Here is an 18,069-nt window from a genome sequence, read left to right as displayed (position 1 = left end):
TTGCTCTCAGTGTTCTGCACTGAGCTGGGAGCATTCCCTGGCTCTTGGGCAGCATATCTGAGGCAGCTTTGTCTTACGTCTTTGCATGAATATTTTCCCGATACACAAGTTATCTTTGTCCAAAATGCAGAAAGCGTACAAGCATGCTTGAATTTCAACCTTCACCTGCTCTATCTGGCTAGCAGGACTCAATCTGATCTCCAGAGAAGTACCCTTAGAGAAAACAATTTTCTCTGTGTCACCAATGGCTGATTTTCACCCCCTTGGAAAGCAGCAGGGATCTGGATCTGACTGAACCGCTAGCATGTCAGCTAAGGCTGCTAGAAGGGGTAAACGGTATCCGTCTGCAACTCTGTAATGTTAGTGGCAGATTCTGTATCGGTCACATTGTCCTCATTAACTTTTTAATACAGATAGCTCTCCAAATTCTTCGATGTCCAGGAGGCCTTGCCCTGATACCAGTTTTATCAGTAGCTCTAGGCTTGTTAAAACCTAGTCCTGCTAGACCCTAATGTCTCCTGTCTTGTAGTAAACTTGGACCAAGATCTTTCCTCCTTTCCCTTTTTTTGGCCTGTTGCAATTTTGTCTAAAATTTATGCCCAACCTTAATCCGTAAGACCTAAGGTACTGACTTTGCATCTTGAAGAGGTTAAACAGAGGCAAGAACAAATGTAAAAATGTACCAGAAGTTGGTTAACATACAGATGACTGGATTAATTTAGCCCTCTGTCAAAGATATAGCCTCAAGCAGGCCATAGAAACTTGAACTTTCATAAAAATTCAATTGAAATTTAGCAGTTCTAGCTGGAAGTTTACTTTGTAATTAAAGAAGTGCTTTGCTTGCTTTCTCTAATTCAACCAAATAAAATTCTGTTTTCACAGAGAAGTAAATACTGTCCTTAGTAAGCATCTAAGGAAGAGAAAGAACTCCTATATGTCTTCTGGAAAGCTTAAAATTAGTTTAGCTTCATCTAAAGAGAAGGATCCAGAGGCAGCACAAGATGCTGCTCTGGTGTGGTGCTGCCAGCCCAGCCACTAACTTATGTCGTGATTTAAGTTGAGACACAGAGGTGCCTGGTCATGGTCAGCCAGCAGCACACTCAGTTATTAATGTGCTTTGACCTTTAAGTACAAAGTGAGTGAAACCTTACATATATTTATGGTAACATGGGCTTTTGCTGACAGAAGTGTATGACTGTAACTGCTGCATTACCTAGCCTTCCAGCTCACATTGGAGCTGCAACCAGAATTCAGAGGATGATCATTCTGCTTGTATCACTCAAGAGAGACTTCTAGCCTTTAACCAGAGGTGCTAACACCATTCAGCGCTTATCCTGCATTGCTCTAGGTGCTCCTTTCACTTGGACCTGTGTAAATCACCTGAATTTATTAACATAGGTTGTGGAGTGTCTTAGTGCTCGGGTAAGAAATCCAGGGTAGTTTTGTCAAAGACACCAAGGAGCCAATCTACCAACCTAGTGCATAACAACTGAAGTTTCATCTTTTATCCTAACAATCTCTTCCCTCATTGTTTACCCTTAGACCTTCCTTGATGTTTATGAGGGCATTTTCCCCTGGTTTTCCCTTCGCTGCACCACTGAGGTGGCTGCAAGTCTAAGGCTGTAACATTCAGGAACACCAGGGGTCTTCTCCCTGACAGCATGCAGGGCTACTCCTCTCTCTCCAGGACCACCAAATTCACACCAAAGCTGATACTCCTAAAGCCTGAAAGAACATGTAACTGTGTTTTTAGCCCCAAAAAAGGACCACCACACTGCACCGTCTTCTAGAAGACCCAGCTCCCCCCAAAATGGGTATTTTAACTCCTGCACAAAGAGCATTCAGAAAACCATTAACATAAGCCATCAGAGCCGGTGGGATGCTGTGCCAGAAAAATGAAGCGGGCTGTGGTCCTTGAAGGCCTCCACGACAAGCCGTGCCCCGTGCCAGCTCCGGCAGCGCCTCAGGGTCGGGCTGCGCCTCAGAGCGGGGAGCGCCTCAGGGGGCGGCAGCGCCCCAGGGGGAGCGGTGCCTCAGGGGCGGGCGGTGGCGCGTCAGGGGCGGGCGGCGCCTTAGGGGCGGCTCCGGCAGCGCCTCATTGGTGGGCGGCGCCTCTGAGGGGGCAGAGCCTGAGGGAGGGGGCAGCGCCTCATTGGCGGGCGGCGCCTGAGGGGCGGGGGCAGCGCCTCATTGGCGGGCGACGCCTGAGGGGCGGGCGGCAGCGCCTCGGGGAGGGGGCAGCGCCTCATGGGCGGGCAGCGCGGCCCGCGGCGGGAGAGCGCTGGGAAGGCCACCTCTGTGGGGGGTCCGGCCGCTCCGAAGGAAGTCACCGGCAGCTTGCCATCACAGGCGGAGCCCCCGCATACCAGCGCCTCTCTGACCAGGCTACACACGTCCCGGCTGGTGGGAGAGGCGCCCGGCCGCAGGGGCCCGGGGGGCCGCGCCCGCCCTCGCACAGTGGCACCTCCCGCCGCACGGCGCATGCACAAGGGCAGCGCACGGCTCGGCCGCCCCACGGACAGCCGGGGGCAGCGCACGCAGTCCAAGCTTGGGCCCGGTCACCGGTGGCCGGAGCCGCGCGGAGCCGCACCGCCGCTGCGCAGGGAGCGACCCTTCCCCGCGGCGGGCGCGGCCGGCGGGGAGCGCTGCGCGTGCGCTCGCCGCACACCTGAGATCGCAGGCCCGGAGAGCAGCGGGCGGTGAGCAGCGGGGCGCACGCGCGGAACTGCCCTCCGCCGCGCTGCGGAGCCGCTCATGGCCGCGGGGGGGCGCTGCAACCTGCGTGGTGCTGATGGGGTGCCAGGCCCTGCCTAATGGCGGGGCCAGGGCTAATGGCGGGGCACGGCCTGCCCCAGCTTCGTCCAGGCGTCGTGGGCACCTGCCATCCCAGCCCTGCAGAGACAGGGCCTCGTGTTCCAAGAGGATGACGAATGGTGCGTCCCCTGAACACCCTACCCTCAGCACATAACGCCCCCGGCCCTCTAGAATGACCTCCTTTTAACACAGAAACCCTCTCAGCAGCACTTTGTGCGCTGACAACCAACATCCGTGGCCTGTTCTTTATGAGCCCAGAATGTGGCTTCGCGTTTGCCATGCCTCCCCACAGATGCAGCCAAAGAACCTTGCTGCTTACAGAAGCAATCCCTGCTTGCAGCGAACGGCTGCCTTTCCTGACATGGGAGCAGTCTGCATCCTGCTCAGGTAGGAAGTGCTCTACATTCATTCTTTCACTATTAACTCCTGCCTTTGGAGCATCACATCCGTTCCTTGAAGTTTCCATACCCAGCATACTGGCGCTGCTATTCATTTCAAAAATTAAGTTGTAGTCGCGTAAGCACTGTTCACCTCTCTTCCCCCTCAAAGGCACTGCTGCAACTGTAAAGGAGCCGTGATGTTGTCAGTACGCAGAAGCTGAAGGAAAACTAAGTGTAGGTGACTAAGACAAAGGCAAGTGTAGGTTCAGCAGTCACTGGGACTATAGGGCATAGCACCACAGTGTACTTGAGTAGTACAATATGAAAATTGTTTGGGATAGTGGTTGACCCAAAGGTAACCACTTTGCTGGCAACAGAAGTACAATCCAGCCTTTTCAGAGAAAACTTTTAGCTCTTTCAAGAGCAGGCGCTGATACAGCCACAGCTTGGACAACTGCAGCCATACCTAAGCCTCCAGATCAAAACTGCAGATTTTAACACTCGAGCCCTGACTCCCGTTGTCAAAAGACAGCAGAAGTTGAAATTTATTCTCACAAATGACTACCAAACCACCAGATGCACTCAGGCTACACAGGGTCACAAATGGTCTTCAGTAAAAGTTTCATTTCCAGTACAAAACAGTAATGCCATTTTAAAAAACAAAACCTACAGGTAAAGAGAAAATATCACATCTTAACAAAAAAGATTTATTCTGACTAAACAAAATGTACAATGTTTCCCAAATGATAGTGAATTTCCATGACTCTCTGATGTCTGCAGATCCATTGAGTAACTCGATTGCTTCTTACCCCGCAGTTTGATCAAGCTACTTTTTGCCAGACTTTTTTATTCCACCACTGGCTGCCAAAAGAAACAACACAACTGGTTAGACAACTGTTACAGAGCTTAGCTACAAATTTAGTTCCTCATAAAGTCAAATCCCCACTAGACTGACTACAACTCAGATCCCCACTAGGAAATTGTTTTCCCACGTGTTACTCTTTTGTTTGTGATCACAGACTTTACTCTGAATTAATATCTTTAGAAACCAAGTTTCTCCTGGAACAAAATATGCCCCATAAAATCTGCAACAGAACTAAGTATTTCAACAATTCCTTTGTTCTTCCATGGACACCCTCCATTGTTTATTTCCTATACAGCAGAAGTATAGTCTGTTCAAATCAAATTCAAGGTTAATGGAATAAAAGCATCGGTATCCCTACAGCAACCAGAGCCTCCAGCTGGGATCAAAGCTCTACAGAAGCAGGTGCTGGAATTATGAGAATTCCAATTATCTGGAACTGTTTGTTCTCTGTAGTCCCTGTTACTGGAGAGACTAAAACAGGGTGAAAGAACACAACATATTAACACAGCAAAAAGTGTGGCATTTTTTGTAAATGCTGGGTTTTACAGCGTGTGTCACATATGACCAGTGGAAAGGAAAAAAGAATAGCAAGGCTATAGCAAGGTAGGCTGCAAGGGCTGATGGTCAACACCAGACCCTGCAACTGCAATATGACTAACAATGCTGCCTTGCTGATGTTCTTGGGAATAGCCTAGTTCTCCCACAATAACATAATAACCACTATCTGCTTTGGCAAGCATTGGACAAGGACCAGATGACTAAATTCAGTCTAGAAATAGGCAGAGTAATAATGGCAAGAAAGAACTACAAAGAAATCTGTAAGCTGAAGTGCTTTACACAGAACAAGTTTAGGATGGCAAGGACACAGAAGAAAGGCTCCCTAAATTGTTTTGCATTGGGCTGTAATACCAAAGACATTTGAGTCCCACACCCAGCACATTTTTTGTAAGCTTATAAATCAGAGGAGCTACATCAACTGGAGATAAGTAAACAAGAAATATCCCAACTCAGTGGAACTGGATAGCACTCCCTCCAAGAGCACTGGCAAACTCTAATGTGAAAACGCAGAACTGTTGACTGAGATTTGAAACTTACAATTACAGCCACTATATCAGAGGACTCTCAGATTGCCAGCATAGCTCCCAGATAAAGAAAGGGGTCTGCAAAGAGCTGTGGAACTATAAACCGGTGACCCTGACCTTGTCTCCAAGAAGATAACAGTCTGTAACAAAGCAAATGGATAAACTCCGTTTTGTGGAAGTTAAAAGGACTCCTGTAAATAGTAAATCCTTCCTCACTGACCTGCTGAAACTCTAAGGGTATCATTAAGTGTATGGATGAAGTGAATCCAAGGGACTTCATATTTTCAAACAGCACCTGACAAGATGCCATAGCAAAGGTTGCTAGTGACACTAAATTGCTATGGGATTGCTACAAGGGTCTTTCTGGGACCTTGCAAGACTGAAAGCTTGCTGAAGAATATGAAACAAAGTGTAAAGTTTAAAGTCTTGCTGAAGAATATGAAACAAAGTGTAAAGTCTTTACAGAACGGAATAGCTATTAGTCACATTAACAGACCACAGGTCAAAAACACCTAGAGGGAATGGGCAGGGTGCACCCTTTTAACATCTCTAATCTGATCGCTGCTAATCTCAGACTCACATTAACACTATTCTACTATCACCGAGACAAAGACTAGGCTCAATGCACCATCAGGATGCACCCTGCAGACCTTCTGTGACACAGTGTACTTTACAGTGACTTAGGCAAAAGGGTTGAAGCCACACTAATTTCCAGTCACTTTTTTTCTTCTGCCAGGAATCTACTGCTCCTGAAGAAATTCATCCTCTCAGAGAACAAGTACTGGATTTGTTTAACTTTCAGGACCGTGGCAAAGCCTACATGCAATATATCTGGAAAGAAAAAGATGCTATACTGAAGCAAGAGTAGAAATGTCTCTACACCATCCCACCAGCAGAGGTTAGCATGCCAGAAACACTGTTGTACCTGCTAAACCAGAACCTGCATCAGCAGTTTTGGGATGAAATTGCACAGTGAAGGAAAGAAAAAAAATTAGCCTCTATTTGTTTCTTATCATCTGCACCTGCCATTGACTTACTGGTGTGTGTTGAATAACCTAAAGGTACATGCCTTTTTACGTTTGTCAAGCAAAAACATTAAATTTTTGAAGCCAGCAAGCCCTCCATTTTTCCTGTCAGTATGGCACCTCACTTACTGAGGGGCCCTTTTCCAGCAGCCTTTGCTTTCATCTCCTCAAGTTTCTTTTGCTCCTCCTTCTGCTTTTGTTTAAATGCCAGATCTGTCTAAAGAAAAGAATAACAGAGTTTGTTAACATCTCCTCCCCAAAAGATTTCAAAAACAACTGACAAGCAATGAGTAAAAAATGTCATATTCTAACAGCAATAAAAACCTGAGTGAACTGATGCAAGACAGCTAAATACTATTAAATATACAAAACCTTGCAGAACTATGACAAAGTTTTTTTGCTGTACCAGAACGCAATGACTAAACTTTTTTAACTTTCTATGTTTGATCCTTTCTGAAATTAAACAAATATCATTTTCTATGGCATAATCTCATTCTGCCCTCTGAATGGTAGATGTTTGCACCAAAACCATTCATTAATGCCATAATGCCACCAGCAATACTAGGAGCCAAGAGCAAAAGTGCTGTCTAACAATGAAACTTGGATTATATAGGGTGTAAGAAAAAAAGGTTGCTTTTACCTAAAAAATGCATTAATTTCAAAAAATCTCCTTCCACGCTTATGTCACTATTTTTGCTGGGTTTAATACATTTGTATTGATTCCAAGAAATCTAATGAGACTGCTGGCAAACTGTACAGGCAAGCCAGCTGCTGAGCACCCCTGCTAGAACAGCCTCCAGAATTCAGGAGAGCTCAGACATACTCTATCCCTTGGATACACATTCTTCACAGACATCAAGGCTGACAGGGACCATAGTCTTTTTCCTTGGCACTCAGGATTTGGGGGTAGCTAAACAAAGGACCTTAACAACTGAGATTCTACAGACTCTTCACCAGTCCAGTCCATGGCTCAACGACCTTTATAACTGGAAAGCTTTCCTCTTCTTTAAGTTAAAGCTTCCCTTGCTGCAATGTAAGCCTATTACTTCCCCGACCTACTGCACACAGAAGAGAATATTTTGTTTCACTCCCCAGGTTTTCCACTGCTTTGGGTTTTTTTTCCCCTGTAGACAAACGTGTCTTTTCTAGTAAATAATTTTCTCCCGTTTATCCACATCTGTGTGGGTTTTTTTCTTGCAAAGTGTTGCCCCCAAGTGCTTGCAGTGTTGCACTGCTGAGAGGAAAAGAAATACTATTCCATCATGTGTGACACACCAGATTTTGTTTATAAATCTTGTATGATTTTGTTTATACATCTTGTATGATTTTGTTCCTTTGCAGTACTTGATTTTGCAGTTCCTGTTCAGTGTATGTTCTAAGTCTCAAATCCTTTCAGGTGGACCTGCAGTTTAGCTAGTCATTCTCCTTGTATTTTATAAGGTGATGAGTGTTACCAAAGAAAGGGACTTAGCATACATGCTTAATTAAATCAATCAATTTTTTCAAACTTTCTCCAATTTGTTAAGATTACTTTGACCACTAGTCTTGTCCTCTGAGAGTCTGTGGCCCCTCCAGATTTTGTTTTCAACCAAGAGAGTAAGCCACATTGTCAGGCAACCGAGGCACTAATCAAAATTTTACTTGGACTCCGATCTAACACAAAATCTTGCAAAGCCCCTCAGTAGTCCTTGCAGGCAGACACTGAACTGCTAGTAATTGCTTGCAGAGTGTGGCACTCCAGCAAGCTGCATGGTCACCTTCCATCGCCTTCTGAGGTCCCGTTCCTGCCTTGCATTTGAGACCATTACATGAGCTAGCATCAAGAACCTCGTATCTGCTGGTTTTCTCCTCATACACAGAACACTTGCCCTGCTACAGAACAGAATTTCCTTTGTTTGACACAGTTTTACTAAAAACTATACTGGGTATTAATTTTTACATTATTGTAACTTGGATCCTTGTAAGCACGTAATTGGTTCTACCTTTTCTCTAACGATAAAGCTTATTTAGAAAGCTCGGGTGGTGGAGTTTTTTTCCCTTTTTTGAAGAGATACAGTATTTGTCTTTTTCCAGTCACCGGTGCCTCATCCATCCTCCACGAACCTCGGAAATAACAGCCTATGTCCACACCCTGAGCCCTTATGTTTAAATATCTCTAACGAGAGTCACTCGTACCTAACCTGTTTGCACTTCTCGGTAATCCCCCTTCCTTGTATCCTGCCCTAGGCTCTTGTGACGGTGTCGGTTTGCTACGATTCAGCTCGCGGCCCGGTGCTGCTGCGGCAGGGGCACGCCAGCCCTCCCGGTGGCACCGGGCGCCGTGGGCCAGGGCCCGGCACGGGGGTGGCAGCAGCGAACGCGGGCAGCGCCGCGCCTCGCCCCCCGGCCCTCACGGCCCTCGGTCGTGCCGTCGCAACGACGCTTCGTAACGCGTGTATCGCGATAGCAGGCCGAGCCGAGGGGCGACCTGAGCTCGGAGAGCCCGCGGGGGAGGCCCGGTGCCGCGCCCCTCCCCCCCCGCCCTACCTCGTCCAGGTCCTTCGACTGCTTCTTCGGCTGCTTCAGCGGCTTCTTCTTGCCACCTGCAAAGACAGAGACAGTGAGGGGCAGGGAGGGCGCGGGGGGCGGGCGGCGCCGGGGCTCCGGGCCGGGCCTTACCCTCTCGGCCCGACATGGTGCCCGCTCCGCTCCGCTCCGCTCCGCCGCGCCGCCCCCCGCCCCCCTGCGCGCGCGCTCGCGCCGCCGGCGGCCGCTTCCGCGTGGCCCCGCGCGGCTGCCGTAGCGCTTCCGCCGCCGCTTCCGCCTCAGGCACCGGGCCGGCGCCCCGGGCAGGTAGGGGGAACTGCCGCGGCCCGGCCCAGCGGCGGGGGCCGACAGCTCGGCGTGCTCCTCGGGACCGGCTGCCCGGTGGGAAGGAGCGGCCGGGCCCGGACGCCGCCGCGCACGGAGCGCCCCTGGCGCTGGCGGGCGCGGCCTGGGTGAGGGCCGGCGCTGGGACCCCCGGCCGGCCGCTTTCCCCCGCGGGGCCGCGTCTGCGGCCGGGGCGCTGCCCGGGCGCGGCTGCTGGAGGCGGCGGCTGGAGGCGGCGGCGGCGGCCTCGCCGTGCTGCCCGTAGGTGCGGGATCGCAGCCGGGTGGCCCTGGTGCGGTGAGAGGGCCCCGCCGGCAGGGAGGGGCGGGCATGTGGGAGAACCTGACCCGTAACCCCCCTCGGTGGGGAGTGTGTGGGGCGGGGCCGTGTCGCAAGGTGGGGGTTTACATTTTGGCCGTGACAGAAGGGACTGCTGCAAAATAAGGTAGGGCCCGCTAAAGCCAACCTTATTTGTCACCCATGCCCAGTGCGCGTAGCAACTGGGGTGTAACCCGTTTGCCAGAGTATTTGTCAAGGACAGCAGGCGCAGGGAACAAGGGAAGCAGGAGAGGACAAGGCACGTTACCTCATTAAGCTTTCATAACTGTCTGAGGTCCTGTTCACTCAGATTACTTTGCAGGCTGATTGCAACGGTCTACATAGTAATTCTTCTTAAAATCTCAGCTTTCCCTTTTTGCTATACTGTCTCAATAGCCTGAATATTTGGTAAAACTCTGCATGAGTGGTGCAATTAAATGAGGGAAATCTTGCGGTCTAGGATGGACAAAGTTGAGCTGAGGTTTTGGTACGTGGCCTGCAATGTACAGTGGGTGTTGCAACGGTAAGATGTATGAATTCTGCTGGTAGGAGAGAGAACTTACTTCACTGCCATGTTTTTGTGGTTTTGATCTACCATATTATGCATATAAAACGACTGCTAAGATCTTCACAATGCTGCCTGATGTTATTGCTGTTTGTTAGAAATACTTAACAAGGAATAAACCTGTGGTGTTCAGAATCGGTCGCCAGCTAAAAGCTGATTAAAAATATCTTCCAGTAGGAAGAATTCTTCTATGTGGAGATGCCTGTATTTGCACATACATGATATCATTAGCCACCTAAAATTAATGTGGAAAACTGTTATAAAATAATTTTAAAAAACTGTGCAGCAGCTATTGAGCGTTCTCAGTAATCCATGGGTTTATGTCATATTAGTCAAAACCTGGTATATTCATACTCAATTTTCATATAAAACCTTATTTGAAAGTTTTCCCATTTAAAGTTTTTAGAGGAATGCGCTCAGTAGAAAATTAAAATCTTCTTTAAAAACCAATAGACAATAACCTGTAACTAGCAGTCTTCTTTTGCATTCTCCTTTACAGTATAAGCAAGGATTTTAAGCTCAATTTGAAATGCAGCCCTAGCTGTGTGTTCACTGCCTGATATTTTTCTGATCTTGTGGCTCTTCCTCATTTTACTTTTGTAGGCAGTCTCACGAGAATACTTTGCTCAGTTCAGCAGTTACGTCTTTTCTGCCTGTCCTTTGTGTTCTTGCCTTTGCATTCTTCAACACTTCGTGTATCTGTGGAGTGTGAGGTAAAGGGAATGATGAAGCCCCGCTTTTTTTCTTACCAAGTGTTTTTTCCCCCTCTCTGTCTTTTTTTCTTTTTGTGTTCTTTTGCAGAATTGTTAGTACCTGTGACGCGGTACACCAAACTCAAGTGTGAAAGTGCAAGGAAAAATTTCATATGTCAGTTGCTTCTGTGCCAAAGCATTAAATTACTCTGGAGTTACTCCTGCTGGTGCTGAGATCTACACGTGATTGCTATTCACGCAGTGAGAAGCATGGTGGGAGTACTTACAAACAGCAGAAAAGCAGGAATCTGGCAGTACTGCCCTTTGTTGAAAATTGTGGAAAGTTCTTTAGGTAAGTAAGGGTGTAAAACTAGTGATGGTTTAGCCATTCTTGAATTTTATTTGTTTTGGTCCACATGTGTAGTTTTAAGAGGTATTAATCAGCCATACTTCAATAATTCTTCTTTTTCTTTATCCTTGTAGCACTTTTATTCAGTGATTAAATTCAAGACATGGGGCCAATGAAATATAAGTCAAGCGTGTCCTCGGTGTCCTGTGGTCTGCAGTATCACCATTTGTTGATAAAGTGGAGTCCAAAAATGAATTTACATATAGTGCGGACTTACTGCTCGTCAGCACCTAAGAGGCCTGAAGCCAAGTCTGCGACAGAAATGGCCGTGGGTCTTCTTAATCGGCTGACAGAAGCTGGGACCGTTATGGGAAAACACTCCCTTCAAAAAATGTCTGCAACATGCAAGAGCTGGTGGGACAGATATGAAGATTTTGTTGGAATTAATGAAGTTCGAGAGGCTCAGGGAAAAGTGACAGAGGTAAACATGGAGCTAATGTGGAAATTTTAAAATAATGAGTTAAGCTATATGAAGTATAAACACTGGCTGTGATGCAAAAGAATCCTCCAAGGAGAATCATCTTTTTTTTCTGCTTTGACTGTGCAGATATTATGGATGTGTTCTAGGCTATACACACTAGTAAATACAGCTCTGATTATATATATGTATTTATCTCATCATATAAATATATGTATAAATATAGATAGATTGAAATGGAGTGTGGTTTGTTTTGTTGGGTTGGGTTCCACCAAAATTCATATAATTAGCGATTTGGATCTGTCTGGTAATAAGTCTCTAAAATAAACACTCTTTCTTCTCAGGCTGAAAATATTTTTATGATAGCTCGAGGGATAGTACGAGAGGCTCGTGAAAATGTAGAAGCCCAACAGATAAAACTGAAGGAAATTCGGGACCGCTTAGACAGGGTCTCTCGGGATGACACCCAGTATTTAGAACTGGCTACTCTGGAACACAGGTTGCTGCAGGTAATTTGTTGGTATTTTTGTACTGGTAAATACGATGAAAATTTCTGTGCTTTGCTTCCGCTGCTAGTGACTGGTTTTGTAGATGCAGTTCAGTTCTGAGGTACAGTGATCTCAGTTAATTTCTTACGATACTTCTTTTAGTCAAGTGTTATTGACGGTTTGATCTGCTATGCAAATTGTATATGTTAATGCTAAAATAGGTTAGTAAATTTGGAAAAGAACGCTGAAGATAGCAAGCCTAGAAAATTAATTGTTGGAGTCAACAAAAAGCTGGGATTCGATGAATTAGCCTTCCATGTGACGAGAGAAGCTCCTTTCTGGTTGTTAATCCATGAAAACTCTCAGCTGCTTTCTATGTGGCTGCAACACCCAGGCAGCTCAGTAAAGCTTTTGACAGAGAGCAGCAAGGACAAGGCTGCTCCATGAGGGAGGGCAAGCAAGAAGAGGATGCACTTCTACAGCAACTCAGCTGGATGAGCTAGGCAGAGCTGGTGACAGGAACATGTTCATTAGCAGTCCCTCAATCAGATACAAAGACAAAGTAGCAGCCAAAGTCAATCCAGTAAATCCAGATGAAACTACAGGTTCTGTGAGCAGCACAGAACAGGCCTGGAAGCAGGTGCACCTATGGCAAAGCTCAGGCAAGGAGTGGGTACCAATGCCTGAGCTTAAACTGAGCTCCTGGATCAGTGCGTAGGAAAGAACTAGAGTGCTTTAGTTGTCTAAATAAGTTATCAGGTCTGTGTGGATGAGACTTAAAGAAGAATACAGATCTGCATGACTGTGAAGAAAGGTAGAACTCAAGTCACCACTGTCCGTAAAGTGGTAGTGCAGTCTTACAGAAGAAATGCTTGCTTGGAAGAATGAGAATAATTTTGGGAAATACAGGGAGGAAGGGAACATATTTGTCTGTGAGCAGAATAAGGAAGAGAATGCAGAGGGATAAGAAACGTGTGGGTTTCTGAGATGGACCTGAGACATCCTTTCCAATCCTATTTTCAGTTTCCACTTAAGGGATTTAGAACTGAAAGGAAGAAGTGTGGTAGTGTTTGCAGGGTTGAAAAAGTGTACATTTTGGGGAAAGAAAGATCTTGCCCACTCACACCCCTTTTCTGTCATCAGCATGTGACATATTCTTGTGTAGAGGATCTTCAGCTGTAATTCCTGATGACCTTTTCCATTTCTCAGTTTTGACTTAAAATGATGTCTCATTGACTTAAGTAGGATTAATAAGGAAAATCCCACATTAAAAGGAAAACTTCTGAAACAGAACTGATGGATGTTCTTAATTTCCATTCCTTCATCTGCACTGGCGTTTTGGGGGGTATGTTGTGTTTTGTTTTTTTTTTTTTAATACAGACTTTATAGCTTCATATTATACCTTCTCCTTCAAATCACTATATTTTTTGCAGGAAGAGAAGCGCTACCGAGCTGCATATTTAAATGCAGAAGAATCTGAGAGAGAAAAATTCTCTCTGTTCTCTGCAGCTGTAAGAGAAAGCCATGAGAAAGAGCGAACAAGAGCTGAAAAAACAAAGAACTGGTCTATTATTGGTTCTGTACTGGGAGCCATTATAGGTGTTCTTGGATCTACCTATGTTAATCGAGTAAGGCTGCAAGAATTGAAAGTCTTGGTGCTGGAAGCACAGAAGGGCCCAGTTAATTTGCAAGAAGCCATCAAAGAACAGGCCTCCAGCCATTACTTACAGCAGAAGGATCTCAGTGACATCATAGCAGACCTGAAAAATGTGCTGCAAACAAGGACATCGCAGGAAATGAAAGAAGGCACCTTGTTAACTAGAGAAGACAAGAATGACTCCATAAAAATAGATTCTCTTTTAATTCCTTTAAACGAGCAGCTACACTACACTAAACAAGTCAGTTCATGTCTAGGGAGTTTACAACAGCAGTTTAACAGTCTGCAGGAAAGTATAGCGAAAATGATTTCTGAGATGCAGAGTGTTAAACTTGCGGTCCATTCTAGACCTGCAGAAAGGGTGACACCGAGGTCTTCAGTGGAGGGTAAGGGCCAGGCGTCTGCCGTGAGAGATGTGATTTTAGAATTGTGTGATACCGAGCGGAGACTGGAAACACAAATGAAGAGGAATTCTATTTACAGCACTGCATTGACATGTGCTATGTTTGCTGTTACTCTGCCAGTACTCTATATTATACTTAAAGGGAACTGATCTCTAATTAATTGCCACAATTTACTAGATTAATAAAAGTAAACTTGCAGTCTAAGCACTTAGAGTACGAGTCCAAATAAAGTTGAGTTAGTATTTCTCGTTATGCTTTCTCCTGTATATTTGAAAAACTTGCAAAGCCTTAGTCCATCTACTGCTGCAGGCTCCATGTTGACAGTCTTTGTCATGTGTTGTGGTTTTTAACTCCTCAAGCAAAGGAAATTCCAGTTTCATCTGTTGATTTCATTCACTGTTGTACACTTTTACCATCTAGTCCTGTATATCATGACCATCAGTGATTCTCACTTTGGAGCTGTATTTGTGATTTTCTGTTCAAACGATTCTTTTAATCTATCATTGAACTAAGTGCTTCATGTGTAATCCTTTATAATTTTGCTCTTGATTTCTTCGTAGTTTTGCAGTTTGTCCACACACGAAACATTAGGAATCATTTTACCAAACAGATAGAAATATTTGCTCTGAAGTTTTTATTTTGGTTTTCGGTTTTCTTTTGGTTTTTTTGGTTATTTTTTTTAACTAAATCTAGACACAGTGCAGTGTCTTGTAATGTGAGGAACAGCAGGGGCCATGATACAATGTGGCTGTACAGCCAGGTGAGGCATTTAAAATACATTTAAGTTACATGTGGTAACTTTTTCCTAGGATGGTTTATCACAGGAAGCATTCCTGGAGCTTCAGCTGTTTGTTACTTCGAGCTCCATGTCCTTAAAGGCTTGCAGGCAAGGGAGAAAGAAGGGTTCAGATACAGAGGTGTATTAAGTATGATGATGTTTATTCTGCCAATGCAAAACAATTATCTTTTCTCTACAGACTCCCTAAACCCATTATTCCCTAGGTATATTGTGGGTTTAGTAATCACCTATGAGTAATCACTTTCTTATCCCTGCTAATATCTCATTATCTTATTGGAACTTTCTCTGGTTTTTGTTCTCTTTCCAATTGTTACCTATCAGGAAATTGAAATCCTACTCTACAGCAGGTGCTTTTAAGCCAGTAGGTTAGAGGTAACAGTGTTACACAGACTACTCCAAAATAACATTTGGAAAAAAGCAAAAGGTCCAGCTGCCTGTTTTTCCAGGAAGGATGAAGAATAGCTGATTGAGGAAAAATGCTTGTCTGAACAGCTAAACATCAGTATCTGTGAGGGGCCTCACACAAAGTTGTTGGTATCGCTGTGATAAGAAATAGTTTTCTCCCTGTGATGGTAGTAGATAAGCAAATGAGGTGTGGAACTCCTGCTGTATGAGCACCTCTGTGGAACCTTTGCAGACAAAGGAGCAGCAAGCTCACTTCATGCTGTAATACCTTTGTGTAAGCATTTCAGAACAACTTAAGTTGTGTTTAGTATACACTCTGCTATGGCGGTTTGGTTTGTTCTGTTTTTTTCCTATCAACTCTTTCTAGTTTCTTCTGTCTAGTAACCATAATAAAAGAGTTTGAGGTTTTGATTAGAAGCTCCTAAGACTGTAAGATCTTTGGGACATGGACGTTTACGCTATGAGGCACCAGCTTCATTTGTTATCTTTAGGTGTTATTATAACATGACTGAATAAACAATATGAGGAAAGATCTGAGATGATTCACTACCTGTAAGAGAGATCAGGTATGCAAAAGGTGTTTTTGGGAAGGACCATTGCTGATTTACGTTTTGATTTTTTGGAATGTGAAGTGAATAAAAAGCATCTGTCAGGGAAGGTGTTTGATCTGATGGCTTGAGAACCGAGATAAAAATTCCAATACACTTAGCTGCATCTAGAAGTATACATACAGCTCAATATAATTTTTCGAATCTATAATATTTCATTTTCTCATTTCACAAATATTTTTACAGGTTGTACTTCATGCAGGAGCTTGAAAGTTGGAGACAAATGTGTAATTAGAGGGGAAGGGATAGTACAATGGTTCTATTTGTAATTTGCCAGCACTAATCAGTGAGAACTTTGTTCTGGGCTTTTTGTTTTTGTTTTAAAATTCCATTTCACTATCTTAAGTTAGGTGCCCTCGCTATCTAGTCGGCTGAATTTTAAATATTCAGCATCCCTGAAAAGTGTGGCTTTTATATATGAGCATGGTTTTTAAATGCTGAATGTTAGGCAGGTAAACTTGAAAGTCAAGGCAGCACTCACTGAATTGTACTTGGTGGTAGCAAAAATGAGTAAATGTCCAAGGAGAAACTTGTCTACAATAAAGAGGAGAATACAAAGACAAGGGTTGTTAATTGCTCTAAAGAGGTCTGCTTTTTTTCCCATTTAAAGCAGCTATGATAGTAGGAAGCTTTAACATTACATAGACTTACGGGAAGAAAAAGTCAGTCAATGAGAACAGTAGCAAATAAATCTGTGATAAATGATTGTTTGAAATACACAGCCTGAAATTTTATATGAGCTGGAAGGTGTGATACATAGCAAGATGAAGATAACTGGATCTTATCCTTTGTAGGGAGTTTTGAAGATCAAGGAGTAAATTCTGTGTGCAGTGTGGTACAGCTGGCAGAACTAATTGTTACAAGTGATTACTGTGGTTCTCTTATTTCTGCTCTTCCTTGCTAAATCCTCAAATGTGAAGTGACAGCAGAATAATTTCAATTAGGAAAAAACCCTTGTAATTAACTGTGTCTATATAATAATTAGGAGGGCAGATTTGTATATTCACTCGAGCCTGGATTAATCATCACTCCATTGTGGCAATGATGTAAACGTGTAGTTTGGTGCTGTGCCGTATGCGTACCCCAAAGCCAGAAGGTGTGGCTGCAACAGTAACAGCTGTACCTGAGCTAGCTGAAGGCAATATGCAGGAAGATGCTAGAACATAGACTGTAGCATGATCTGTTTGGTGCTTTATGCTAAAGCTTTGTCATGGTAACGTGGGCAGCAAATACACAAGTTTGAACAAAACCAGCACAGCTGTACAGAGGTGTTTATCTGAGCGCTCACATTAGTTCAGGTAGGTTTGCAGTACCAACAGTGATTTACACAAACCACAGTGATATCTCAGTGCACATTTCCTGATGATTCAGCCGCGGCTAAATGAATAGTTCATTGCCTGTGCTCTTCTGGGCTATTTTAGGTTGTTGGTTTTTTTTTAAAAAAAGGTTCTGTTGCATACCTATGGATTGTTAACAAAGTATAATAAATAGTTGAGGTTCACTTTTGAAATGAGATTTCTCAGCTGAAGCTTTCCTCAAATCAAAATTTCCTTATGCTTGCTAAAGCCTTTTGAGACTTTTTGCTCTTTCTGTGAGCAAAGTCCCCTCTGGGCAGGATTGCTCAGCCAGCCCTGCATCCCAAACGCTCATCAGCCAGCAGGGATGGTGGCTGCGTTAGTTTGTACAGGTCTAGTGCGGCCAGGGACTGACCTATGCATTGTGTAGAGGTCAGAGGAAGGCAGTGCTGATTCAGGTTAATTCCACTGTCAATCAAGGCACAGAAGATGAAGTTAAAGAGGGAACCTAATAAGAGCCACAGGAAGCCCTTTGACAGACATTAACTATAGAAAAATGGGTGGCAGTGGCCAGAGCCTGGCCCATGCTAAGCTATTTTGAGCTCATACTGCTCCATGAGAAACCACTAGTAACTCAAAAGCAAACAGCCTAGTGGCTATGGAAATAACTTTTTATGAGGTCACTGCGGACTTCTAACAGTAGGTGCATTCTGAAGAGAAAAGTTGCCATTCCTTCCACTCGTGAAAGGAAGAGCAGATGTTGCTTATGAATACAGGACAAAAGCAATTATATGTAGTGTCACAATCAGGATATATATATTTATTTATTAACACTTGAGTTTTGAATGTCCCAACATTCTAAGATCCTGGTTAGAAGCTGCAGGTGTTCCTGTTGATTTCATTGTAACTATCTGTTTGGAAAAGAGAGCTTTTTTCACAGAATACCTTCTAAAAACAAATACTTCCCTCTTTATGGAACTTAGGAGTGGTAGAGA

General features: G+C 44.7%; 1 protein-coding gene and 1 long non-coding RNA gene across 4 annotated transcripts; one reads left to right on the top strand and one right to left on the bottom strand.

Annotated features, from left to right (window-relative positions):
• Positions 1-3,880: 3,880 nt before the first annotated feature.
• Positions 3,881-8,961, bottom strand: LOC101913178 (uncharacterized). Its single transcript, XR_008747382.1, has 4 exons — positions 8,825-8,961; positions 8,693-8,748; positions 6,296-6,383; positions 3,881-4,055 (listed from the first exon to the last, which is right to left on the bottom strand). It is a non-coding gene; the product is annotated as an uncharacterized LOC101913178 (long non-coding RNA).
• Positions 8,859-15,705, top strand: CCDC51 (coiled-coil domain containing 51). 3 transcript variants are annotated; one of them, XM_055805143.1, is made up of 5 exons: positions 8,859-8,998; positions 10,701-10,943; positions 11,075-11,421; positions 11,763-11,927; positions 13,340-15,705. In XM_055805143.1, exons 3-5 carry the CDS (start codon positions 11,104-11,106, stop codon positions 14,114-14,116), a joined length of 1,260 nt encoding a protein of 419 aa, XP_055661118.1. In that variant the 5' UTR covers positions 8,859-8,998; positions 10,701-10,943; positions 11,075-11,103; the 3' UTR covers positions 14,117-15,705. The 3 variants fall into 3 exon arrangements, with proteins under 3 accessions (XP_055661118.1, XP_013158638.1, XP_005230046.1); XM_013303184.3 differs by lacking the exon at positions 8,859-8,998 and adding an exon at positions 9,337-10,612; XM_005229989.4 differs by lacking the exon at positions 8,859-8,998 and adding an exon at positions 9,347-9,461.
• Positions 15,706-18,069: the final 2,364 nt, after the last annotated feature.

The sequence above is a fragment of the Falco peregrinus genome, chromosome 5 (assembly GCF_023634155.1).
Source record: "Falco peregrinus isolate bFalPer1 chromosome 5, bFalPer1.pri, whole genome shotgun sequence".
In the NCBI taxonomy this organism is placed as follows: Eukaryota; Metazoa; Chordata; class Aves; order Falconiformes; family Falconidae; genus Falco; species Falco peregrinus.
The sequence above is the reverse complement of the archived record's forward strand: the minus strand, read 5'-3'. Positions and strand labels throughout refer to the sequence as shown.